The sequence below is a fragment of the Manacus vitellinus genome, unplaced genomic scaffold, assembly GCF_001715985.3.
Source record: "Manacus vitellinus isolate BGI_N305 unplaced genomic scaffold, ASM171598v3 scaffold_38_pilon, whole genome shotgun sequence".
Taxonomy (NCBI): domain Eukaryota; kingdom Metazoa; phylum Chordata; class Aves; order Passeriformes; family Pipridae; genus Manacus; species Manacus vitellinus.
Window position 1 is genome coordinate 7490652 of NW_021940526.1, and position 27842 is coordinate 7518493.

At 43.9% G+C, this 27842-nt stretch overlaps 1 protein-coding gene across 1 annotated transcript in view; it reads right to left on the reverse strand.

The window, feature by feature from the left end:
* The window catches only part of CFAP61 (cilia and flagella associated protein 61), an 85127-nt gene that overhangs the window by 47396 nt on the left and 9889 nt on the right, over window positions 1-27842 (reverse strand). Inside the window, exons 7-16 of the mRNA XM_018077501.2 lie at window positions 25349-25481; window positions 23252-23405; window positions 17759-17850; window positions 17235-17422; window positions 14074-14113; window positions 12456-12595; window positions 8859-8985; window positions 8482-8559; window positions 7275-7481; window positions 5289-5423 (exon numbers count right to left, since the gene is read on the reverse strand). Coding sequence (XP_017932990.1) covers window positions 5289-5423; window positions 7275-7481; window positions 8482-8559; window positions 8859-8985; window positions 12456-12595; window positions 14074-14113; window positions 17235-17422; window positions 17759-17850; window positions 23252-23405; window positions 25349-25481 — 1294 coding nt within the window. The remainder of the gene's footprint in view (window positions 1-5288; window positions 5424-7274; window positions 7482-8481; window positions 8560-8858; window positions 8986-12455; window positions 12596-14073; window positions 14114-17234; window positions 17423-17758; window positions 17851-23251; window positions 23406-25348; window positions 25482-27842) is intronic.

The following is a 27842-nucleotide window of genomic DNA, read 5'->3' on the forward strand; positions in this document are numbered from 1 at the left end:
AAAATAACCCCCCTTATTGCGACAGCTGTTCTCCCCGGCAAGGACATGCTTTGCTTTAGAGCAGACAGTGAGAGGGTCAGACAGCACTGACTGCTCTCCCTGAGCCCTCTGAGCTATGCTGGGCACTGCTATTCCAGAGGGTAGCTGGGGAGAAGGCACCTCCAGCAGCAAGGCTGGCAGTTGCTGTGGCCATGGGGGCAGAGCAGGGTGGGGAATGGACAGTGCCCAGGGGGGGCACTCTGGGTGGGTAGATGCACACCCTAAAGCAGATGCTCTGGAGCTGCACGGTGCTCATGTCTGTCCCTGACCACCTTCCTGACACACCTATTCAGACACATAAGGAGACAGACCCTTGTTCCACTCTCAACAAGAGCTTTGCTTGCTCAGAACAGACTGTTCTGTGGTGCACAGCCACCCCCCACGCTTTAAAATCCCCGTACTTCAACTCCCTGTTTTTATTACCTCTGAATTGCAAGTGAGCTATAATTTTCAAGGTGCACACTCTGGACTAGCTGGGATTTGACAGTGAGGTGGTGTTAACTGTCAGTCCATCAGTTCTGAGTCCTTTCTCTGCCTGCACAGGTCAGGGTAGTGGCTTGTGCTCAATCTGGACTGGTGATGCTCCATTATTTCAGAAAGCAGCGCTAAGGCAGCTGCAGTCAGGTATGTCCCAACTACAGAGAGACCAACAAGCAAAGAGTTCAGGCAACTGCTAAGAAGCTGGCCTAGACATGAGAAAGTAGAAGCCACAGAGAGTGAAGTACCCCAAGAGTTTGTTGGGGGAGACACCAGTTTTCTATAAAATGGATCTATATGAGCATTTGTATTTTCCTTTTAAAACAAGCTGCCCCAAAAGGCAAAAATTTTGTCGAGCCTGAGAATGTTTTAGATTTTTTCCCCTGTTTTACCTGATAGTTAATTTCTATTTTTAGAAAACATGGTAAACATATTCTGTTTTATTAAAGTCCTGCAACTTTATAACAGACATAAAAAGCTCCCAGGATAGAGAATGAGTCAGGATGATTCTTACACTCACAACTCATTTGAGCACATACACATGAACATACACTACAATGGAACAAGTTCTAAAGTGAATCTAAAAGCAACAACACACAGTTCAAAAACATCCTATAAGCATTTTCTCTCATTTTATTGTTTTAATTAATATTTTAAATTCTCTCAGGCCATCTATTCGTAGCACTTGCCATAAGCATGAGCATGGAATCACACAAACACACAAATACCTGCACACTGCACTGAAAACTGTTGGGTTCACAGTGCCCTGTATTCCAGTTCCTTCTTGAACCTCACACTAACATCTACCATTGCTTCTGAGGTTAAGCTTCAATTTTTCCCAGAAAAACAGGAGAACTCCCTGCTGTGCAGACACTCTCCCTAAGAGATGGACATCTATCCTGTCCTCCAGCAATACCCAACTCCTGAACAAGTTTCAGGGGACAGGCTCAGAGCGCTCCAAGCTGGGCTGAGCACCCAACTCCAGCTCTTTGCCTGACCCTCCTGCATTCACCACTTCTTCTTCTGATATGAAGATTTCCTGTAGTGCCCCTGGAATACCACTCAAAATATATGAAATTAACTGAGAAAGGGTTGGTATTTTTCATTGGGTTTGGGAGGGGTTTTTTCCAAAATAAATTTATACTACACTTCATGGACTTCTGCAACTGTTCCATCTTTTTACGAGCTAGAGCAGAACAACCAATTCTAAACTGCACAATGAAACCCGACAGCCTGAATGCAGCCATGAAATAAAAATATAATAAACCCAATAGCATGAATAATAATGAAAGGGCAAAAACAAGGAAATAATTCAACAGATGTGTGACATTTTTGTTCTTCATTGTGGATCAGTTATTCTTGTTAATTATATCACCTATTCTTCCCTTAACATTGATAATTACATGAAGCAGATGGAGAACAGAATGCTCCCAGATGGTGAGAAAGCAAACAAGTTTACAAATTGTTTATTTATGAAGAAATCATTAAAAATTATTTAATTATCTATAGTTTTCTACTCCATCAATAATGACATACACTGTAAAGGCCAGCAGCACTTTATAAGGTATTCACGATTCTGTTGTAACCAACTGGTTTTTAATGTAACATGACTGAAATGACTGACAGATGTGCAAACCACAATAATAATCTAATCTGTTTTAACACTGGGGGAATTAAGAGCTTGAGTCTTTGGATCTTCTGCCAATTGGCGCTTCAGCACTGGTTGCTGATTCAGAACACAAAAATCAGAGATTTCCTTTTGCTTTGGAACAGCTGTATGAAGCGTTGGATCTAATGAGCAGGCAGGAGCTGTGTCAGGTCTGTGCCCTGAACCCCAGAGTGCAGCAAATGAAATTCTGAGCTAAGATATGGCACCTCTGCTACACCTGCTGCTCAGCAGGTATCCCCAAGTCCAGGCACTTCCAGGACTGGATGTGAATTCCATGGGTAGCATCTGTGCCATTCCAGAGGACTGCAGTGGGAGACAGCAAGTGTAATGGCCAGGGCTCCCTCTGCACACTCACGGAGATCCTGAGCCACCAGTGGCCCACAGAGACCCACACACAGACCGGGAGCTGTGCTCGGACACCACATGGCTGAGCTGCTCAGCCACAAGCTGTTACTGGGGAAAAACACATTCTGCAGCTAGAACAGGAGAGCAAGAGCTCAAAAACGGCTGGAACAAGAGGAAGGCAGCTGAAAAAGCAGTAGATGAGAGGCAGATGTTGATGGCTCAATATCAAGGGGCATCTTGTGGGTATCAAAGCAAGAATATCACTACAATTATCTCCATTACAAGCAACAGATACTCAAGCAATCAATTAGGGCAGGCAGTCAATGAAAATCCTACATTTCTGAACTGCCTTGTATTTACAATCTTTATCTTGTAGTTCACATGACAAAGGCTGCCACCATTGCAGAGCTCTCCAAAGCAGCAATTACAGCAATAACCTGTCCTCCAGCTCTCAGGAGCAAAACGGGCACTGGTTCACATCTGGAAGAGGTGCTTTCAAATAGGAGAGGGCAAAGCCCCCTCAGCTCAAACCAGCTTGATGAGCTGGCATGGGTGTGTGATAAAGAAATGAGGAACAGTCTCCACTGCCAGGAATCTCTGTGTGCCCAGATCTCAACATCCTGCAAGATCCTGCCCCAATCTTCTTTAAAACCACCAAAACAAAGATGATAGGAGAAAGTGTATCCTTACTACTATGCAGGTGCTGGCTTCAGACATCTTCCCACCAATTCCTACTCAAGACTCTTTGCTTTCCACCTTTCTTCTCTAAGTTTCCCTTAAAACATTGCTTTCCCATGTCCCTTTTCCCTCACTTGCTAGCCTGTTAGCATGTTCTACAACCAAAATACATTTGACCTAGTCTCACAGTACTTTTTAAGGTGACAATTCCCAGCCTTTCCAATCTGCAGAGCAATCATATTTATCTCCTCGCTGGGACACATTGCTCTTTGTCCCACAGATTGCACCTTGCTGTTTACAGAGGGCCTTTTGAATCATTACAAAAAGGCAGAAAGATAGTAACTTCATGCCTATTGAGATCTGGTTATATTAATGTACGAAATACACCTCGGTTCATTTGTAACTTCACTGCAGGATTTGGCAGGGCAGTGCAAGGTTATTGATGGGGATCAATCTTCCTTGACAAGGCTCTGAGCAGAGAGAGGGCAGGTGCCTTATGCCTGGCTGCTCCCCGAGCCACAGACCAGCTCCTTCCTGCTGTGAGTACCCCCTGGGCTGGGGCAGGCTATTCCTTATGCTACAAAGCTTCCCAACATACAGTGGCCAAAGGTCACTTCAGTCACTCGACACAAGAGTCAATTTAACTTCATGTGGTTTCAGATTCTCGGTATTTCAGAAAAGTCAGCAGCAGTAGCAGATGAGCTTTATCCTCAAGTTACCACCCAGCACTCAGCCCCAGATGTCCATTCTGATAGAGCACAGTCTGTCAGAAATCCATAATTCATGCTGGGCCAGATGCATGGATACTTACACAGCGACAGCCTTTAGGTAGGGATTTTTGTCAGAAAAGGTTTTAATGAAAATCTCACATTATTAAATAGAAATTCAACTTCTGAGATTTTAAACAATTATGTCACTACCTACAACTTGCAGAAAACCTCAGGAAGAACCTGGGAACAGAGAAGACAACATATTTGCAAATCTTTCAGACACAGGAAGTCTGAGATTTTCCAGCTCCAATGAAAATGCTAAGATGAGTTCTTTTAGTAAGAGAGCAACAGCTCACTTTAAAGATAAAATAAAAAGTAGTTTAAAGAAAAGCATCAGACAGTTCATTCTGCAGAGAAGAGAAAGGCAGGGATGTGCATGTGGAGGGAAGACTGTTCAAAGCCAAACTCAACAGCCTCAGCCATCTTTTGGATTTTGCTTTGCCAACTGCTGCCTAATTAAGTTTTGGGTGCCAAAACCTACTGACTAACTGAGAAAAGGACAGCACTAAAAATATTATATGGGAACCCATCTCAGCCAACTGGAGGTTAGTACAGACATAAAGCTCCCTAATTATGTTTCTCCATGAAATTACAGCTACCTACAGAGAGTATCTATCACTAATGGTGTTTTCCCTAACATTTTAGCTTCACTGGTTACTCTTTTGAGGAATCATCTACACATCAAATTTTAGTTACTTAAAAATGTAAGAGAATCAGGTCTAAGTGATTTAACAGATGAAACTTTAAGAGACTTTTCATTTAGAACCTCCAGACTGCAACAGTTCTACAGAAATAAGAATTTTTGGTAGCAAAATCATTTTCCTTTGCTGTTAAATCAACTTTGTGTTTTGAAGTGTTCTTTGAGGGTTGGTCTCCTGCATGGAAGAAACCTGACTTCAGCACTGAAAAATAAAAGTGAAGCAATTTCTGCAGACAGAGTCAGGAGCACGGCACTGTCTTTCTTCCATTTGCTGAGCACAACCCCAAAATAAACTTAGCAGGAAGAAGGGCTGAACAGCAAGGCAGAGCATCTCCCACGTGCTGGGAGTTTGACTGTACCCTCATGACAAGGTGCTGCTCCAGTGCAAGCCCAGAGTGCAGCAGAGTCCTGCCCAGTGGCCGCAGAGTGCCGGGTGTGCCAGCCCAGCCCAGCGGCAGAGCGGGCACTGGGAGGACTGGGAGGTCCGGACAGCCCGGCCGTGTAATTAAGGAGCAGCCCATCACCACTGGGCCGGTAATGCCATCCCATCTGCCAAACCCTGCACGAGCTGGCACCGTGCCCCCTGCCTGCTGCTGCTTCTGTCACCCACCTGATCCTTGGAGAGCTGCTCTGACGGAGCGTTCATGCCAAGCTCTTGCAGAGGATAGACAATCTGTCGTCTGGGCCGCACGGGAGCCATGTAATGAAGGGCAGATGTCAGGGAATGGGCACAGGGGCTCTGGAGCTGAAAGACAGCGATCCATATTTCAGCAGAGAGGATGTCAGAACAGGGCAGCACAGATGTCTGCGGCACGGCTCTGCAAGCACACAATTCTTAGCTCTGTTGGCTAAATCTGAGACAAAAATCAGCAAATAAACAAACATACTCAGAGCAGAGGAATGAATTGCAGATAATTCCTGACACTAATGAAGATAATTATGAGAGTAATTACATTACTATCTCTGTGGGAATGACAGATAAACAAGTGGTTTGGTTTATGGGATTTTTCAGCACAAGTATTTTCCCCAGGAGGATATTTTTCTCCATAGTGATCATGAATCAGCTTGATTTGACCTCATTAAGCCATGTTATCTGCTCACTACTAACCTTTGCCTGCTTGGCAAAGAACAGTGATGAATTTATATAGAAATTCTATACTGACTGAAATGTCTAGTTCATCCAAGTGATAAATGTTAATAAACCAGCAGAAATTTGCAGTGAACAAAACCCTAATGCTCATGTGAGCAGCCTGGATCGTTAGAAATAGCTGTATCTGTCTATTACAGCATGACTAGCTCTGGCATAATTTACAACATGAAAGGGAAAAAGAAATAAGAGAATTACAAGAAATACAGAATGAACATTAATGCAAACTAAGTTACACTCAAGTGCCATTCAATCCACAAATATTAAAGAAACTTGATGTTACTATGTTGAAAACTGAGTAAAACATCCCATTTACCACTTATTAGAGCAATGACAAGCTAAAGTAATTTAGAGGAACTCTAGCCAGGAAATAGGCCAAACTGCAATCATTAGTAAGGCTTAACTTTTTTCATCCATCCACTGCCATTGAACTGCATTTCTGTAAGTGCCTCTTCAGAACCTCAGAACCTAATGCTACATGGGGACATAGGTTCCACAAGGGAACACTTAACACAATTCCAGAGGTGCACAGGAAAACACATCCTTCTGCAAATGTATCCAGGTCTAACCTGGCAAAATTCCTACAGGAGAACCGGTGGTGATTTCAAAACCCCCCAAGTCCCCAAGGACAGAATCCATCTCAGTTACCATCTAAAGCCCAGGTGCTCAGAGCAGCCAGCCATGCAGAGCCCCTGAGCTGCAGGGGCAGTTCTGTCTGTCCTGAGACAGGCAGGGATGACTGGGGGATGAACTGCCCTCGGGACACGCCCTGTGTTTGCAGCAGTGCTGGCAGGAGCCCGGCTGACCAGCCTGGGCCAGATGGGAACTCTAGATGGCTACACAGGCTTGCAAGTTTTACCTTGTGTTCCCTTCTTTGAGACCAATGACACAGCACATGTGAGTATTTCTGAAAGAATCTTTGGGTTTGCTTCCACATATTCCATTCTCCTCAGAAATGGATTTTCTCTGTTAGGAGAGATCAAGTTCTTATGGCTCTCCTGTGACACTTGCAGAAACACAAGTCCCATTTTCAAAGCCAGTGAGGTGCCTGAGTCCCACTGACTTTTGGTGAAAGAGTCTAGAGCACCTAAATCGCTTTTGAAGAGTTTTTAAGCCACCAGTATGTGTTTAGGATTATCCTTTGCATTTACTCAGGGTACATTATCCTCATGCTAGCCAAAGAGTCAAGGCCAAGGACACTTCCAATCTCTGTTCCCCCAGAAGCTTGCTCAAGACACTGGTGAGTCTGGACTCACATGTCACAGACCAGCCCCACTAGGTGACAGCTGTGCCCACAAGTGCAGATTATGTCAGGCAAGAAGAACAAAGCGGTTTGCTGCAGGTTGCCACAAAAACTCCTGTTTGCAGTCATTCACAGAAGCAAAGAAAAAAATAAAGTGAGCAAAGGCAGCAATATTTAACACAAGAAACAAATTATTTTCTCCTTACCTTGCCTTCCACATACTGTGGATAAACAGGATAGTAAAGAGCAGATTTGTGTGCCAAGCGAAGAATCTCCTTTAGAAAGTGTTTTGTATAGCGATGAAATACAGGATTTAAGACAAAGTGGCAAAGATGTCCATGTTCTTCTTGCTGGTGGCAATTAAAATGAATAAAATCTTCAATGTTGTAACGTGATCGAACATACTCGATGTCCTGGAAAGCGAAACAGTTGGGAATCAGCAGTGATCAGCAGCTACCCTGGCAGGATTTTAGCAAGGGCCAGTCCTATCAATTAAGGAACATTTGAACACTGACATCAAATGCCTTTGTTCTCAATTAAATTTCATTGTATCAAAACTTATTCTTGCAGCTTGTCTGCCCTCATTTGCAACGGATGCAGAGCTGACCCCTTCCCACCAAGGTCTGACAGATTTTGCTGAGTTCAAGAAAGAGAAGCCCAGACTGCCCTCTCACCCAATTCCAGCTGAAAAAGGGAACTCTGGAGGGAGTTGTGCAAGAAATACCCTCCAACAAGCTGATTTTTGCAAGTTTATACACTCAATATATCCTCTTATCTCAACGCTCTTAATTAAATTAAGAGCTATTTTGGAAAATGACTGAATACTCTATTTTGAAAACTGAGCATTAGAGCTGCTGAACAATCTAAAATCACCTTTTCAGTACTAGCAGAATGCCACACAGGTAACCTTAGAGAATGTTTACTTTTCAATAATAATGTGCAACATGCTTTTTTGTACTCCATTAGAGCATATGCTGTCCTTTGTTTTATAGTGTGTGATTCACAATCATTCAATCTACTGTTGGAAAAAACATTGCAGAAGTAAATCTAGAAGAACTACTGCTTTTTACAGCACATGTGGCTTATTGAGTTGGAAATTAGGGGAGAAATTAGTGATTAAACATATTTAGAGGCAGAATGGCCTTGCACTAGAGCACCAAAAGAGTGCAGGAGGCAAACTTCCACAACACATCAGCAACTTCTTGCAAATAACAGGATGATTTCTATATCTGTGTGCCAGTCATGTGAGAGAAGGGGAGCAACACACTGTACATAGTCAGGACAGAGAGACAGGGAGTTTCTAGAAGCAGTATTTTTACAGACACTGTTAGGCACAGAGAGTGGCAAGCACAAAACTCAGCCTTTAGTGTGAAGGCCAAGTGACAGCGCTCATGGAACACAAACAGAATTTACCATTTCATCCCTAATGACAGAAACACCGACAATTTGATCCAAAACTTCTGCTACAAAAGCCTGTACTGGCATCCCATCCTGCAAGGCAAAAGCAACAGGTACACGTGTGATTTCAGCAGAAGCCTTTGAACAGTAGCAGTCACAGTTGAAACCACTCTCCTCCCAGTGCACCACCCCAGTTAAACCAGTGTGCTCCCCACGAGGGGCACTGTTTGAGCAGTGTATATGGCTGGACTCTGGACACACAGACCTTTCCCACACTGAAGTTTCAGTTTGGATCTAACTGCTACAGGAGTGCTACGAACTCAGTCACTACAGTCTGGGTTCAGTCCTGATCTTAGGAAAGATTTGTACCCATGTTTGCAACAAATACTTACAGGATCCCTGCGAGCCTGAGTGAATATCTTGCAGTCATTCCATATCCTTTCACTCAAGCTAAGGGTTTCAACAAGTGTTTTGACACCAAGCAGGTCATTGGTTGTTGCCCTTCTTACATTAAATGACCTAAAAAGGAGAATTAAGGTTCACTATGACAAAGTAAAGACAATTGCCAGGCTTAAGACAACATGCCCTCCACAAGAACCTCCCACATCTTGCAGAAGTTGAAACTGCTTGCTAAATGACTGTTGTTCCAAATGCAGACATTAACCTATTGCATGGTAAGAGAAGATATCACAGAGCATCTGCTTGAGACAGCTCCAGAATCCTACTTTATCTGCTATTAAACACTCAGTTTTTGTGCACCTACAGCCCTATGTCATATGGCAAATGATGACCTATAACCACAGGTATCACCTGCCTTCATGTAAGAGCTGGCAGAAAAGGGAGGCAGAGAACCTTAAAGTCAACGTGGAATCTGTAACTACACACTGCTGCACATGGGGAAAGGAGAACAACAGAGAAAGGCAAGTAAAAGAAAAAAGGGAAGAGAAAGATAAAACAGCCAGCTGTCATCCTTGGAAATGGTACACAAGGCAGGAACACGAATTTCCCCAAGAACAAATTACTAACATTTGTGTTCGGCCCTGGTTCTCCAAACAGTAGCACAAGGATAAATTTCCATGACTGAAATGCCTCTGAAAAGCACAGAGTGCCAATTAATAATCACAGAGCAGCGACACAGTATCAGAATGCCTATGCAATGTGTGCATGTTAGCCACAGACAGCAATGGCCTGGCACTTAGCTCCTTTATACAGTGAGGAAACATCTTCCCACCCAACTAATGAGCAGCGAAATTCCCTTCACAGTGGCAGTCCACAGCAGCTGAGAAACTCTCCCACTGCCTGTTAAAGGCAGTGACCCTTCCTGGTTACACAGAGCTGGTGTAATAAACACTTGTAGAGTGCTGTTTGAGGGACTGAACTACAGCTTCACTTCCAAAACTGAAGTTCTTTCACCAACAGTTAAAAACTTGAAATTCACACAGTATAATTTTCATTCCCGTTCTTTTTGCCTCCAATTAAAAGCAGGTGTGCCATTCTTCAGCCTCAGTCCCACTCACATGGAGATGGATCCTCTGGAACAGGTTTAATGAACAGCACTGGTACTTCAAAAAACCCAAACCTACTAAGTATCTGGTGTGTTCTGGGAAGTTTCACAGCTCAATCCATTGACCATTTCTGAGTGCTCAAAAACATACACTTGATTACTAAATTGCAAACTAATCCTGAACCAAGCAAGCATCAGCTTAGCTTCCCCAGTTTCTAACGCATGTCCACCATTAACTGCAAGCCCAAACACATGAGGAGGATGATGGGCAGCAGGACCAGCACCACAGCTCACCCTGCAGCCCCTGAGCAGGCCCCTCCCGAGCCCAGCCCACAAGCTTTGCTCCCCACCCATGCCCAGGGAAGGCAGTTGTGCCAATAAGGAACTACATCTTTAACGTGACAAAAACATGCAAAAAGGTGAAACTGTTCTTGTTTTCTTTTTAAATAAACACTGCTCCACTGTGAGCACGAAATAGGAAGAAGGGCTACCCAAGATCTGTACTCATTTCTCTCCCAGCAATGAATTAACTCATTCTACATGCCCAAGTCCTTTGACTGCTCAGAGACCAGGGCACTATTATGCTTTTTAGTGAAAATTGAGGGAAAGTATCCATTAGGCATCTCAGCCTATACCTTGTCATCTGTTATTTTTTTCCTCTTTCACTGTTAAGTAGCAGACTCACACTTCCATTTGCTCCACTCTTGCTTTTTGTGTACTTAACACTTTTTTTTATTCCTTTTACAATCTGTACTAATCAGGAGCTCATTTTGTGTCTGTGCCTCTTGTGACTTTGCCCTTTCACATCCTCATATTCCCATCTTCTTACCCCGTTTTTCTTTTAATCCATTTTCTGTGACTCTCTTTTCACTCACATGCTTTTGAAAGCCATTGGTGCAAGTACAATATATTCATCTTTTACTTTCTCAGATTTCACTTATTTCCAAGAGAGTATGTGCTGCTGAACCCTGTGGGTTTTGTTCTCCAGAAACTTTCCAAAAGCATCATCTGGGCTCTTCCAAAGCCCTTCTGATCCTGAACCTCAATGAACAGCTATTTTTCCTTACTATCCTGCACAGCTGCAGGGGGATTTGGAAAATGCTACTAATGATCCTATTTTGTTTTCATGGAAGGGTTGGTGTCATTTGGAATACGCACAGTTTAATCGGAATTGTGAGGGTTTTTTGAAAAACCTCCATAACCAGTTTAATTTTGATCAAAATCACAGGAGGACATATGACTCCCAACCCTACTGGTGTATTACTGAGCAGCTGTGCCTGAGACTACCAGGAATTACTCCAGTGGCTTTCTCTCCAGCCAGCTGGATTCTTACACAGGACCCAGAAGCCCAATTTCATCCCAGGGTAAAAAGCTTCTGCACAGGTCCAAGAGTAGCTGGCCAGGTCCTGCATGAGCTATTTGTGTACCACCGAAGATGATCAAGTATGCAATTAAACCAGGAGTATTTCTCTGAAACCACACAGTATTTAGCTACATTAAGACACAAAGAAAGAGAAAGTCTCCAACTGTGCCACAATTTAAGCTTGGTGTTTGGGCCAGGATACGTGTGATATACACACAGAGCTTTGGAAAACTCACTCCACATAACAGAAGTCACAGCAAGAAAGGTTTGCTGCCCCAGTTCACCAGTATCTCTGCCTACAGAAGCAGTCAGAGAGTCACAGACACTGAAGGCATGAAATAAGTGATGCAACACTAAAGTAAGAGAGAAGTGTTATAAAACAGGTACTCAGTGAGGTTACTGCTGTGTTCTGCATGTTCCAGAAACATGCACTGCAGTTCCCTTAAGAGCCATAGCATGTTTCCAAGAATTAAATCTATGCCAGGCTATCAGGTATCAATGCCACACAGCCTGACCCATATCCCAGAGGTCAAACAACACTGTGTTCCTCTACTGGCCTTGGCCCACAACACAGGAACTCCAAGGAGCTGCTGGTCTGCAACAGCATTCCTCTTACTGACCTGAGCACTGTACATACAAATTTTAAAGGAATCCTCTTGCTGAACTTTGGTTTTACTTAAAGGAAACTATATACAGTGCTGCCATCAGAAGACTGCTTGCTTTCACACTTGTAATTACCTCAGTTTTGTTTCATTAAAAAATTCATGTCAGTTACTACTTCATTTCACTACAAACAAATATAATATGTTCATGTGCTATCTCATATAGTGCTGTGGAGATGCAGCTGACTGGGCCTGGCATGCACCCCAGGACAGGCAGCAAAGACAGCTGCACTACTGCTACTGCAGACTGAGGTATTTAGCTCTGCTCCCCATTGCTTCAGGCACAGTTCTGTGCCATTCAAGAAGCTTCCATTTTTACAAGATGTTCTGTCATACCTTGCAGAACCACCAGGTTGGGTTGGGACAGCAAAGGCACACCCCTGTGGTGTCAGGCTGCCTGGTGCAAGTCTATCCCCCAGCATTCAGAGCCCAGCAGTGCTGTCCCCAGGCACACACTCACGTGAGCAATCCCGCACGGTGCAACACGTACAGCTCACGGCCCAGGCTGGACGTACAGAAAGGGACAGCTCGAGCAAAACTCTGCAGCAGGGGGAACTCCAGCACATGATGGGGCACCAGGATGACACAGAAGTCTCTGTCCTGAAAAAGATTTGCAGGCAGTAAAGAAAGGCTCTCAGTGATCTGTGTAAGCTTTACACAAACCCCCCTGACTAGAGCAGACAGACAACACTGACCATGGGGCTTACACTGCACACTCCCCCCAGCACTGCTCTGCCTGGACAGCACAAAGGAACTGATGGGCTCACAGAAGTGGGTCTTTTAGCCCCTATAGTGGAGACTCATTAACTGATATTCTGATATTCCCTAGCAGTCCCCTTTTTCCATTTCCCCTCCTTCCCCCACTTTTCTTCCTCAGTAGAGTATTTCAGCTGGAAGGGACTTACAATGACCCTCTGGTCCAACTGCCTAGCAGGAACATTATCTCCCTGCCCACATCTATCTTTTCCCTTTAAAGATCCTTTTTTCTACCTTACTTTCCTTCTGCAGCACAACCTCAGGACAATGTGTCTGCCTGGGATCCCTTGGTGGACAAGTGCAGCACATGCCCCAGTCCTGCACAGCCAGTGTGCAGGCACAGCTTGGTTTGCACTGCAGGCAGAGCAGACTAGGAACACCAGTCTGTATGGGCACAGCCACGTCCAGCCTGTCCCAAAGCTGTCACTGCTGGTGTCCATACACACACAGACACTGCATTGGCAGTCCATGCAATTGTCCAGAGAGCTGTGCTGTAAAGGCTGCAGAGGTGCAAACCAACGCAGGAGTCTCCATCAAATGCTCTCTGAGGAAGAAGAGTATCCTTAGGAGATAAATCTGCCTGCCACAAATAACTGTCCATTACTGCTCAAGTGCTCCCTTCCACCAGTGTCTGAATTCACAGCAATGCTGTTCAGTCCACAGGCAAATACTATGGAGCTCCCTAATACCACTTTTATAGGCTTTAACTCCACCTAATATCATTTTCCCTGATTTTATTTTTAATTTAGGTACAGTCTGGATCTATACATGTTTTTAAAGGAGTTTGAAGCATTTCTTTTCTAAACTGGCATTTCTGAGAGGTCCCTACAGAACAAACTAGGAAAACTATTTACAAGGACATGGAGAGACAGAACAAGGGTGAATGGCTTCAAACAGACAGAGTAGGTTTAAATCAGATATTAAGAAAAAATTCTCAGCTGTGAGGGTGGGGAGGCCCTGGCACAGGTTGCCCAGAGAAGCTGTGGCTGCCCCATCCCTGGAAGAGTCCAAGGCCACATTGGACAGGGCTTGGAGCAACCTGGGATAGTGGAAGGTGCCCCTGCCCATGGCAGGGGTGTGGAAAGAGATGGTCTTTAAAGTCCTTTGCAAACCAAACCGTTTTGGGATTCTATGATAGACAAAGGACTTTGGCATTCAATCCATAGAGTCCAGAAGTAGCCAAGGAGAGGAGTAACTCAGCCCAGGGTAACCAGGCACAGCACACTCCCATGGGCACTGACTCCCAAACCCTCTGGTTGCCAACTGCACTGCTGTCCCACCACCCACGCACACAAGCCTTATAGAACCTCGATTATACTCACTGGGAAAACCTCAAAAGCATAATGCAAAAAATCCAGTGACCTGCAACCAAGAGCAGACATTGGTCAATAAAGCACAGATCAGTCAGAGCCTATACATAGTGATATTTACAGCCCTGTAAGTGCAGGAACATTTATTCACAGCTAATCAGACAGTCCTGAGCAATCATCAATAAGCAACTACTGACGTGCATGCTGCACAGCAATTTGTGACTTCTAGTACTTAAAGCACCACTATTAACGAGAATAACCAGAAGGTTTGACATCATACCAAAACAAGAGGCTCTTCACTGAAAGAGGAAAAAAAAAAAACAAAACATTGGCTCTCATCCTGTTGACTCCAAGCTTTTCAGAAGCCATTCCTGGACTGTCACAGCAGCACTGGTATATAGCAAACACTGAGGTTACAACAGTAGTTGTTCTATTCCATAATAGCCAGAGTAGCAAGAGCTCTGTGACTTTCCACTCAGGAAAACCTGTCAGATGTGCTTTAGCAGACTAACAGGAACATCAATACTTTGAATTGTTTTTGAACACTTCTTTCCACTTCTCACCTACTGACTTAGAGTAATCCCACTCTCTTCTCCATGGTAACAGCAAATTGTGACATTTCAGTTTAAAACTCCATGAGAGTGAGAAACTAGCAAATCCTTCCTGTTTCTCCCATGCATAAGGATATCAAACAGCTCTAAGCCCAAAGTTAAGATGAAGCTTTATAAAATAGTTTCCCATTGTAAAAATCTATCTTTTGAAGAAGTTCACTATAGATACATTACCTAAAACCACTGGTAAATCCCTTCCCCAAGACCTCTAAGTTCCCTTTTATTACCTCAATAATCTAACTGAAAAGAGAAAATTTCTAATTACAATATCTATGTTTGAATGAAAACTTAAAACAAAGCTGTAAGGACAGATCAGGATGGGGGTATTCTATATTCACCCATATAAACATCTTTAAAACTAGTTAATAGAATAGCTAAGCAGGGGAAAAGAAAACGCCACTGCAATGTAGTTTTCTCTCTCTGGTACCCAATACCTTCTTGGGAGCAAGGACCACAAGAATGGAGGTGTAGGACTTCTCAGGGGGCTTAGAAAGGTATTAAATATCTGCAGATAAACCAGCAGTTCAGTTCCTTCACATTTCACTGTCAGTGCACTAACAAACCACATAACAGCTCTGCATTTAGGAGATGGAAACATTCAGCAGCTTTGCTGGATAACAATTCCCCAGGAGCAAACTTCCCTCAGGGCTAAGATGCAATCACACCTACACTTCAACTCAACTGCTATTTCTGGGCCCATGCTCTGCAGGGCCAGCAGGAGCTCCCTTGGGACAAGATTCCAAGCTGCAGTCAGGATGACTTCCTGCCCTCCTTTACACATACTTGCTTTGCTAATGCTTCTTGTACAAACAGGTGGACCAAGCAAAGGCAAGCCAGGGAAGCATACAAGCAAAACATCTGAAAACAGATCTACAGATTCCTCAGTTGTGAGGAGAGGATCTGCCTGACTTAATCTTAGGAGAAGTGCTCAGACAGGAATGTTATCTCCTCTAGATACCCATCTTGGAATCCACACTGTTCCAGAGACGTCTCCAGGGAAAAGAGACTGGGATCACAGCATTGAATGATAAATGCAGCGAGAAAGGTCTTGAACAGAAACAATGGTAGACACAAAGTACAGAGTGTCAGAAGGGAGCAAAAAAAGGGACAGATCCTTATCCTAAGCAGGATACTATGGGCAGAGAACTTGAGAAGTCTACAGAGATTATGTCTTGACATAGGTCTCCATCACAGCTTTGAACTGCTATTTCAGTATAATGGAGCCATTCCAGAGCAAATACCTCACCTCAGTGTATTATATTAGAATATAGCTATTTTATTTTTCAGTAATTATCCTGCTTGAATTTTATTTTACACTAGATTGTCCATAAATTAACTGTTCTGGAACAGCCTTTCTGCAGTGTAATTGTTCTATTGCACATTCATTGATCAGTGTTTTCTTCAGTACAGCACAGACTTCTAGCACTCCATTTCTCTCCAAACTAGTTCCTAACCAACTCAAGCTATATTACTGGGTGTATCACTTGGGAAATATGCACCAAGGTCATGTGTTTGCTTTGCTAACTTCAGATGTTTGCATTTGCAGCAGACTCAGAGTTCAATCCCCTTGGGTAGGTTCCCTCCTTAGTAAAAAAAAAAGCTTAAGAAATAGAATTAGTTTTCAAGGAATTCTCCTTTTTATTCTTAAACAGGCTTACTCCTAAACTTGCTTTAAGCCAGAGAAGTTCAGAAGTTGTCAGTCACCAATGACTACTACTACAAGCAGAAAGATGTTTTTCAGACAGCACTACAGATGCCCAACTCATCTTCTATGAAATCTTTACACCTGATACTCCTGATACCTGGTGTCTGCAGACATGACATGGATCTGAAAGCATGGAAGACCCTGGGTGTGCTCAACTGTTTTGTCTACTTATTGTAAGTATGTTTTATCTGCCTTTATATGATCTCTAAAAAGAGCAGGGCTCATTTATGATCAGGACAAAGTTCCTGAAGAAGCTTCTGCTGATTTGATTGAATATAGGTTTGCTTTACAAGTGTACAGAGAAATTTGGGAAATAAGTGTCTATACCCCATTTACAGCCTTGTTCTAATCCACCAGGATCTAAGAGTCCAAGGTCAGCATCAATGATCTTAAAAGAAAAACCCTTTGTTCCCCACTGTAGCAGATCCTAGAATATGGAATCAATTCCTCTCAGTGATGGGAGGCTGAGTGTTTAGAATGACTTGCAGAGCAAAAACCAGCTTTATTGCCCCATCCAGGGAGATGTCTAGTACTGTGACATTTGGCTCCTCTCCCAGCTAGTCAGCTTTGGATTAGTGTTTCTTCAGGGAAGGAGACGCCTTCTTCCATAACTTCAACAAACATTTTTTTCCAACAAAAAAATGCATCCCCTCACTTTTTGTCCCCACAGGCCTATCAGAGATGAGAAGTTGCAGCTGGAGGCTGAGAAGTTATTACTGAAGGGGAAAGAAACAGACAGAAACAGGGGTCAGAAGAACTCCCACCCAACTGCAGCAGGTGCTGTCCCTTTCTGGTTTGCTCTAAAGATGTAACCTGGCAAGGGGTCATCGGCAGGATAACAGGCTGTTCATGCTCACCTGGTTTCATAGGCCTCATCAATACATAACAGACGGATACAGAAGGCATTGGAAGCTCCTCTGTACACTGGACGCAAAGCTCCTTCCTCCTCAGTTTCAAAGGGACGTGTCTCTGAGGCTTTCAAAGCTCTGGTGCTGCCATCATCCAATGGCAGCTCAGCCTGGGAAACAGCGGTGGCCTCGTCTTCCTGCAACAGGAGCAAAGCAGAATTACAACTTTTCAGAAGGTATTTTCATTATTTAAGGCCCCCGTGCTGTCTCTCCCCTCAGGGACCCTCTATTCCCACCCCTGTGCTGCCTGGCTGCTCAAGAGGAACTGGATGGGAAAGTTCACCCAAGCACTAACTGTGCCCACCTCCCTCCAGACCCCAGCCAGAGCTGGTTCTGATCCGTGCACCACAGCAGGCACATGTGGGCCCGTGCAGGGGACAGGAAATCAGCAGTACTGCCTGTGCTCATCTCTGCCAGCCTTGCTCCTTGGCAGCTCCTGGAGGGATTAGCACTGCTGGGCACGGCAGCATTACCTGCACAGCTGCATCTGGACCAGGAACACGTTCCAAGTCCCCACGTGAAACAGGCGCTGGTTTTTGATTTGTTTGGTTGCTTTCATCTTCACCTGAGTTAAAAAAAAAAAAGAGAGACTAAGTGCATAAGGCTTAAAAAAGTGAGTTTAACCCTCAGAACCACAGCAATAGCTGGAACAGGCAAGGCTACCTCTATCAAGAGATATTTGTAATAACCACAGTTAATATAGACTCTCCTGTAGCTGCTTGTCTAGAACTTCATTAGACCGTTCAATTTCTAAGCAAAAATACCCCCAGGAATTAGTTGTAAAATAAGACCTGAACAAGACAGTTTGGAAGTAATTCTTAAATCATGTATTATATGTCAAATTTTTACCCCATCTGAGCTGAAAAAAACAGGAGTCAGTGTATTGATTGGTATCTTAAACCCCACACCTGTCACTAACTCATTTTCTCATGATCACAAGGACAAGCAAAGGCTCTTCATTCTCAGATTAGTTCTTCTAAAAGAACTGAAATTCAGATTAAGATCAACTCCCTAGCTGAGTCAGAACTCTTACTGGTGCAAAGAGGGACAAGATACAGGGACTAAAACTTGCTTCTCAATTGCTAAACCTAATCAGTCCTTTAAATGCTGTTTTACTTTGTGTAGAAGTTGTTGCTCTTTGTCTATTTCCTCCTTTTCCTCTCAGAACTTCTCTCCTGTGCCACTCTCCTTCCATGCTGAAGGAACTGCTTGAAAGCACTTGGTCAGCCATTGCAACTTTGTGTATGGGTATGATTTTTGTGCCAAAAACAGACACTTGCTTGAGACACATGAGGAACTCCCACAGCAGTAGTGACCCCAGGCTTTGGTAAGCTTTTAGACACCAGCACTGTGAAAAGGAATAAAAGCAATCCACAAAGCACTTGACAACCAAAGCAATGGAAACCAGGTTGAAATCTGCTGACAGACCTTCCCACCATCCTCAGTAACACTGCAGTAACATTGCAGGCTAAGTCACTCCCAGCTGAGTAAGGATGTTTTTGTGGGCAGACAGACAACTAAGGGGAAAGGATGAAGTTAGTCGTAGTTGTCATGAATCAATATTTAAACACCAACTGCTGAGACACACATACACAATGCTACAGATATATACACACACACACAGCATTCATACAGCATTCCTGGGCAAGTGCTTAACCAATCAACACAAGCACATCTTAGGGATATTATGTAAATATCACTGTACACTGGGGTTTGCTATTCACTCCCCTGGTCAAGGCTAAATCTAGAGTGAGTATTTAAAATATTAAGAAACCCTAATAAAAACATCTTGCTTGTTAGACAGCAGGAACTGCCATTCCAGCAAATGTTACACACTCCAGAGAAAGCAGTTCCCAAGTCCATGTTGTGAAGGATTATGCCTCTAAAGTAAATGTGAGGGGACAGTATTCAGAACAAAAAACCATCTGATAATGCATCAAAGGCCACATTTAATGTTATGGACCAAAATTATTTTAATCATCAACTTGGAAAAGAAATATTGAAATAGCAGGGAACCCTACATATTGCTCCAAATACCCACCAAAGTTACCAAAGCCAAGAGTCAGCTGTTGTCTTTTTAGCCCCTGAACCTACAGGTAGCAGTTCTGCCATTCCTTAAGTGCCACCTCACTAGTTTTGCTGATACATTCACAGTTTGGTATTATATTTAAAACTAAAGCCTGCTAATAAATTTTAACTAATAAGCTCTTGAGGTGTAGGTATCACTGCTGCAGAAAACACACCAGGCAAGGACATCCTTGCATTTGAAAGCTCCAAGAACACAAGGAAGTCAGTTTCTGTGCTCCGGGAAGAACAAAAACCAAAGTCTTCAGAACACAGAATTCCTCCCACCTCTCTCTGAACTTTGCCTTGGGACACCCCCCTGGGCTACATTCGCAGACAGAAGCGTTTCTTCATACAGTAACGGGCATTTTTTTTTTTTTTTAAGTACCTCAAAGGTTTAAAATAATTTAGTGAAAAGTATTTAGAAAAAAAACATCTTTTATCTGAAAATCTGCTTCTCTGTCAATAAAAGGAGTGCAGACACAACATGCAAGGCAAGGGGAAACACTGGGGGGTAGGAGCCCTGGATTCTCTGGGGTACCACAGATGTGAGCCTTCACAGAAATTATCAAATGTCATCTTGATTAACCAGCTCCATTTCTCATTACAAACAGCCTTGCAGGTGTCAGAAGTTAATTAATACAAGTCTCTTGTTGTCATGTAAATATTGATATGTTGTTTCTGACTTTATAGTAAAATGCAAATCTTTAATGGCTCCCCCATCCACTCCTGTCAGACACGGCTGCATCGCTGTTTGCACACACGCTGCACACGAGTGACTGGGAAGAGCAGCAATACTGTCACACTAAATCAAGTAAGGACCACAGACAAAGAGGAAATTAAAATAATTCTGTGATTGCTGGGCTGTTAGCTGAGGTACAGTCAGCAGGATGAAGAAGTCAGTTCACCATGAGGCCTGATGAAAAGCCCTTGAATCATTCCCACTGCATCATGTTTTCTAGCAACTAATTCATGATGCCATATAGAGTAACGACCAAATTACTGTAATTACCCTGAAACCTAAGTGGCATATCAGTACAGACTGTTGTATACTCTTCCATTATTATTCAGTACTACATTTTGAAAGGAAAAATAATATCAACCCGCGGTCTCTACTTAAAAGCTAAAGAGCTTGAGAAAGCATCCTTTTTAAATGTGGAAACATAAAAAATTACTGTACAAAGGAATGCAGCTTGCATTTTAAATTCCCAGCCTTTGGATTCAATAAAGTAAAGTCCAGATCCTCTATGGATGTCAGGTCAGTGAACCTCCACTGCCTTCACAGCAGGGGACAATCTGGCAGCCAGTGTCCAATGCAGGGGCCTGCAGAAACCCTGCACTCACCAAAACAGCTTCGTGTGATCAGCCATGGGTTTGCAATAACAACCCGGACAGAACTGACACTAGAATAGATTTCAAAGATACAAGCCAGCCCTTATGTTGGAAAGGCTTGACAATGAACTACTGGGATGCAATTCCCCACATTTACAGAAAAACCCAACCCACTCCAAACAAGACAACTTTATTGAAGATGTCATTTGAAAAGAGAATTAAGAAGTCAGAGGAAGGGAATGGTGCTTATTAGTTGGTCAGTAATTTTTTTTTTTTTTACAGTAAACTTAGTTCTTAAAATAGTGGGCTTTTTTCTTTCCCTTCTTAATTTAAAAGGAAAAAAAAAATGAAACATTACCATTTTTCCAGAAAGTTTTCATGAATGAATACTGAAGTGAATTTTAAGTCACAGGTCATGTAATAATGAAACCCAAATCAGAGGCAAAGAGCTTTTCATTCAAACTGCTTGAAAAATGCAGACTTAGTTTATGGCCATAAATCAAATAGGCAACAAGCAGCAAAAACAAAAGCTGCTTATCAAATAGCCATCCTATAAAGCATATATTCTCAATAAGCCCTAATAGATTTCTTGTGACAAGCTCCTGCCTTATTGAACAGGTATCAGAAATCCAAGTAATGGTAGTGCATATTTGATTTGTCTCCTCTTTCCTTTCTCTGAAATTCAACTACCACAGCCTTTAGTTTCATCTCTCCTTTTTGGCCACACTGTTTGGCAGGTATAAACAGCAACTTACACTGTTACAGGACACCAACACATATTAATCTTATAATTGTTTATATTCTCAAGTGTGCAAAGCTACAATAATGATTTTAATTACTATTCAGTAATAACAGTTAATGTTCCTGAGCAGTATACAGCAAATTTTACCATTAAATTTCTAGTTGCTCTCTCTCCAGAAATAGCACCAGAGCCAGGCTCTCAGCTTATGATATTCAAGTTTTTTCCCAGGTGGCAGATCATTAACAATTTGAACTCAAGCTACTTGAAAGTCTACAAATAGTTCTTTTTCCCCACAGCTGTTCTTGTCATTCCAAATAAGGGGTCTTACCTGAAGGCGACCCACAGCATTGTAAAGTAGCATCAACCATCAAAACTAACATAGTTTTTAAATGGAGAGAGAAAAAGAGATAAACACACAGGATGCTAATCATGCTGCTTAAGAAATTCCTGAAAAATCACTCAGATGCCAGATTCACAAGAACCTGAACACAACAACTGCTCATGCTAAGTTTTCGCAGTTAGAACATGTCTCATAGATTCCCTAAATAAAAAGTGTGTAACTGCTGTATTGTTGAACTGGTAACCACATACTCAGGGAAAAGCTCAGCAGCACAGAATTTGTTGCAGAACACAGCCTACAGCTTGCAGTCCCTGGAGAAGGAAAGCAGACACCAGGAACAGCCACAGGATGGGTAAGGCTGGGAGAGAGCCCTGGAGGTCACCGTGCCCAAGCCCCCTGCTCGAGCAGGGTCACCCAGAGGAGACAGCCCAGGATGGGGCCCCAGCTCATGAGTGATCTCTGTTCCTCCTCAGTCTCATTTCTGTTCCTACTTATGTCTGTCACCTCTTCTGAGTTGACACTGCAGGAGCTGCAGGATAATACAGGAGGAGACAGGCAGCTTCCTCCATCCTCTGTGTGCAAGATGCTTCTTTGCAGGGGAGGGGAAGTCCACAGAAGCAGCTCCAAGACCTTCTCCTCTCCCTTTTCTGTTCCGTGACTGCCAGCTCTGAGACATCAGCTGGCAACGGCCCTGCAGCTCCCTGGTTGCCTTTTTTTGCCTGCTGCTTTGTGTTCAGACAAGCAGACGCATAACCTAATGGTGGGGTTTTTTTATTCCATTACTGATAATTAGTAGACAGCAAAATGTTGCCCTTCTGCACAAAAAGCCCTTTGACACTGAAAAATAAAGACGACAACTGTAAATCATTTACGTGACACTTCTGTTGTACAAACAGGTGCCATACTCATGGGTTTTATCACTTGCGGTAAGGTGGCTGTAGATGTGTTGCTGTACCATGCCCAGTATAAGAGTAGAATCAAGAGACAGTCCCTGATCTCCCAAAATCTTGTAACCCAGGAGACTGCAAACAATAAGCAAAGACAGCAGAAGCTGAACGGCAAGGCAATAAGACAAGGTGAGTCAAGAGGACAACACACCAGACACGGGTAACCAGCTGCTCGGCTACTGACAGACAGCACACCAGCAGACTTCAAAATCGGATCTTCACTGAACAGCACAGCTGTATCTAACTGACAGAAAATACACCCCATGCTTCAGCTTTCTCAAACTTGAAGCCCATGTTTATCCCACAGCTGGCACAGGCTAGCTCCCCACAAACAACAGTGGCTTCTGAGTCCAACATCAGTTATCAAAATTCCCCTCCTGAATTAAAAAACCCCAGGCAACCCACTCCAAGACAGATAGGTGAATTTGTGGGGGTTTTTTTGCTAGTAAACCTATATCCTTTTCTAACCTTCTGTACAGCCTACTCAGAAGCTAGACACTAACGCACCTTGAATCTATCTAGCACTTTAGAATACAGATACCTTCTTGAACACTTGGCTTCCGTGGCACTTGGAGAACATCTTCAGCATGTTGTTTACAGAGTCCATGGAAAGGTCCTAAGTCAAAACACTCTTGAAACAAGGAAACATTCACTTGAGAACATAAGCTCATGAATCCTACTGCAGTGCCATCAACCTGAAATGTAAAAGCCTCGTCACAGAAGAGCCCGTGATTTTAGGTCAGGACAAAAAAAAAAAGAACAAAAAACTTCTGAAACAAAAGCTAGCACTCCATCTCTGACTGTGCATAAGGGAACAGTATAAAGGAACTATTTCAGCAAAGCCTAAAGAAGCTTTTTTATTTTTTTCCTTGTAATGTCTGTATTAGGAGCTCTGAGGATTTCTAAGTCTCCTGTTAGCTATGACTTGCAAGGGCATTAAGTTTATATATATGGACTATTATTTTAGTAAAACATTTGTTACAGTAAATAAAAAATATACCTCCAAAAAGGCATCATTTGGCTTTAAGTTTCAGCACAGCTGAACTAAAACCTGGATGCAGCTAGCTGTAATTGTTGACTCATTTTTGGACACTGCTTTCTAGCTAAAATTGTGCACAAACTAAAAAGTGTATTTTATTATCCTATAAGATTATTCACTCAAGAAAGCAATCCTATATTATATACATGGTACCTAACACAGTACTTGGCGAGTATTATTTGCAGCAATTACAAGTGCTAAATACTTTTGAGTTCTGAAGAACTCCAAGAGTTGGTCTTCAAAACAAACTGCTCTGGCAAATGTGAAAGGGGCAGCACCCCTGCAATGCTGAAACCCATGGTGCCCCAGGTGCCTGACTGCTGCTGGAGCTCCCAGCAGGCTGCAGTCCTCAGCAATGCCCTCTGAGCACAGAGAACTGGCCTGCTGGAGGGTTTCTGGGTCTAAGTTAACACGAGTCTAGAAGGAAGTTCTTCAATTTTTAGTACTGTACACAACTATCTGGTGAAACACACATTATCAAAACATATTTTCTTTCCACCTTAATGCACATAATGAAAGCCTTTATAAACCTAATGAAAACTCAAAGGCTGCTTTTGTACAGTTGTTTTATCAGGCCATCAGTGCTCCAATAAAGACCCCAAAAAGTATGACTTTAATTTTTCTGCCCTCAAACAAGTGATTGTTTGTTTGCCTTGTTTGTGTAACCGACAAAGCTGGGGCACCACAGTTGCCTGGCTGCTATGTAATTTCAGGCCCAAGGCTCAGCAGAGGCTGATTAACCAATCCATCTACCATATGTGCAAAAAGAGGCTGCCAGCTTCATTCTCCGCAGGGAAAATTGGCATCCATCGTGGTTTGCGTGGAGGCGCCTTCCCAATCCATGGCAGCAGCGAGGACAAACTCTGAGGGCCTGAAACACCTTTTGCTGGTCTCACATGGAGCTCTGAACACGCAACTGAAATGTATTATTTATAGCAACAGCCCTTTGCAATGTGCCATTACACTAATGGTGTATTGTTTCCCATTTGGCTCCCAATGGCAGTGATTACACGTTGCAGCTTTATAAAACCATTTGCCACAGAAAACAGACTTCAGGAATTAAAGAGGTTATGTTGCCTATCACCTTGCAATACCATGCACAATTACTAACACTGGAAAATCTTAACAGGAATTTTCAGTAGGATAATTATTACCACCTCTGTCTTATTTAAATTAATTCCTGGGTTTCTGTCTCCAATTCAGCAAAAAATCTGACTGTCTGAGCCAGGAGATGGAAAAAAAATCTACAGCATTTTAAACTGTGAAAGGATTACTGGCTACTCATTTTCTCTGGGAATGAAAACAGGTCACCTACGATGCACACCACCCATGTGGCAACATGGTTTCTTCAAGATGGTGAAGTGGTCCCAACTGCTTTAAAAGAATCCACATAAGAACAAGGAATTGCTACTTCATTTCTGAACTGGAGGTATCACTTCTAAAGACAGACAAACTACACTGTGAAGGGCACCAAGTGGGTGCAGATCATGAGCTCTACCTTTCACAGGTGAGCTGCTCATTTCATTCCCTGAGCTAGAGTGAGCTGCCACTCAGGACATCACCAACATCAGAGAAAACCAGAGCTCGTGGCAGACTGACCTCACAAACAGCTGCCTTATTTTCTTCATCTTGATGTTCCATGAGATCAACAAGGAGATGTTCACCAAAGGTTTTTTTCAGAGTCTTACTTTGGGGTGTCCAGATTGGCATGAGATCATCATAATCTTCCAGCCTACAAAAAAGAGATTAGGTAATGTCCTACAGCTCTGCCATTAATAGGTTCTGATGCTTCTCTTCTACTCCATTAGCATATGGAGAAATATTACAAATATCTGTTCCAAAGTCTGCACCCACAAGTAATTTCACCTAGAACACATCCCCAGAGCACACTACAGTGGGAGTTTCAGCACCAGAGGAGAAACAGAACCACCCCCAAGGGGCAGCACAACCCAACTAAGACTTGGATTGCCCAATGCACATACTTTTCTCTCCCTAACAAAATACAAGGGAAACTCAGTTCCAAGTTCTCCTGTCTAAGGCATCTCAGGCCAGGTGGCCCAGGGCTTTAGGCCTCATTTAAAATAATTATATTCACTGAGCCCAATCATCAGGTGGTTAGAGTTGGCAGAAATCTCCAAAAGCTACATCAGTGCAATTTAGAAAATCAATTCTCAAAAACAGTAAGGAAGAACACAGTGCCTTGGTGTACAGGAACACAGTGCTGAGCAGTGGCTTCGTGACTTATTACCCACAGCAGTGCCAAGTCACCCAGCACATAGAGCCATTGTGCTCTGTAAAGTCAAGTTAAAGCTCCACCACTAAAAGAGATAGAAGGTGCCATTCCCAAATCCCTCTGCCTCAGGAAAGGCTCTGACGAGGTGGGCACCTGCCAGCCAGGCTTTATCTGCTCTGCTGCTCCACCCTGCTCTCCCTGACAGCATCTGGCTGCTACAAGGTGTGGTGGTGCCCTCACACAGACCCCCAAACTGCATGGATTTTTATTTAAACAGTCAGACTCTTTCCCATTAAACTGCTGTTCCTAGCTAGGACCAGTATAAGCCTGAAGAAGTCCCAGTGCTTCTACCAAAGCAGTGACAATTCATCTGTCACACACCCTGGGACCATGGCTTGAAGGCTGATGGCAAACCAGCTCCAACACAGAACTGCTGTCAATAACATGAAGCCACTTGTATTCACCTCTCAGAAAAACGCTGGAATTGAGTGGTGAAACCAACAGTTCTGCACCAAAAGCAGCAGAGAGAAAGCAGGACTGTTCTGGGCTGCCAGAAGGAACAAACTGCACTGCCGGGAAACCATCCCAGCTCCGAGCAGGGAGCAGGAGGGTACCTCGGCTATAACACCAACAGAGCTGGAGACAGGCGGGCCCAGGGACAAAGGAATTGCATCAGGAAGAGTCACTTCAAGCCCGGGAACACGTTTATGTTTCCTGGAAGAGACACAGCAGCGCTGCCGGCCCGCTCGGGCGCAGGCGGGGCCGCAGGCGCCGGGTAAACCCGTCCGGGAGCGCAGCAGGAACGCTCCGGGAGCGCTCCCGCCGGACCCTCCGCACGGCCCGTCCCGGCTCCGCGTCCCCGCACGGTCTCTGCCGTCCAAGCTCCGCGTCCCCGCACGGTCTCTGCCGTCCAAGCTCCGCGTCCCCGCACGGTCTCTGCCGTCCAAGCTCCGCGTCCCCGCACGGTCTCTGCCGCCCCCGCGCGGCCCCGGCCGGGACTCGGGAGCGGGGCTGGGATGCGCACACCGCCTGCAGGGACCGCCGGGAACGGCCACCGGCGCTTCCCTCGGCTGCTAGGGGAGCACAGACCTCCTCCTGCAGGGAGCACCAGGGAACTCGTGTTTTGTTACGGGCTCCCAGCGCCCACGTAAGGAAGTGCCTGCATCCAAACACCTGTAACTTGGAGAGTATCGTTCCACACAGGAATCCAGAAACGCAGAATAAGCAGATTCTCACTGCCACTCTTTATACATTTATGGATTTGGAAGGAGCCTTAAAGTTCACATAAATGGGCAAAAAAGATTCTATTTCTCACTATATCAAACATGGTCTGAATTCCCAGGCACTGCCTGGCTCCAGTGCAGGATACAAGGATAATCCACGTGGTCTCCAGATGGTTTTGCTGCTCCTACACACCAGAATGGAAGTGACCTCTGAATAAGATCACCTTTCTACCTGGGGCCAGGGACCTCTTGGATTTTGACCTTATTCCTCCCTTCTCCTCCTCAGGCCATCTGTCAAGGCTCTCTTTTTATTCCAGTTACACTTGATCTTTAGAGTCTGCTCCAGCCTAAACAATCCTATAACTCTTGTTGTCCCCACTGCTGGGCAAGGCCTGGGACACCCGAGGCAGGTCTGGGGGTGGCTGGGATGGGATGGACAGTGACAGAACTGCTGCACAACCCAGGCTGGGCAGCACCACAAGCACCTGGCCAGCCAAGGCTCTCCAAAGCACAGAAAATATAGCACACCATCAATTACTTACCCATAGAATTAATTCAAAACATGCAACTAAAATGAAATTCCAAGAGCAATAAAACCCTGTAAAAACTTGAGTAATTTACAATCTTCCTCTTCCGT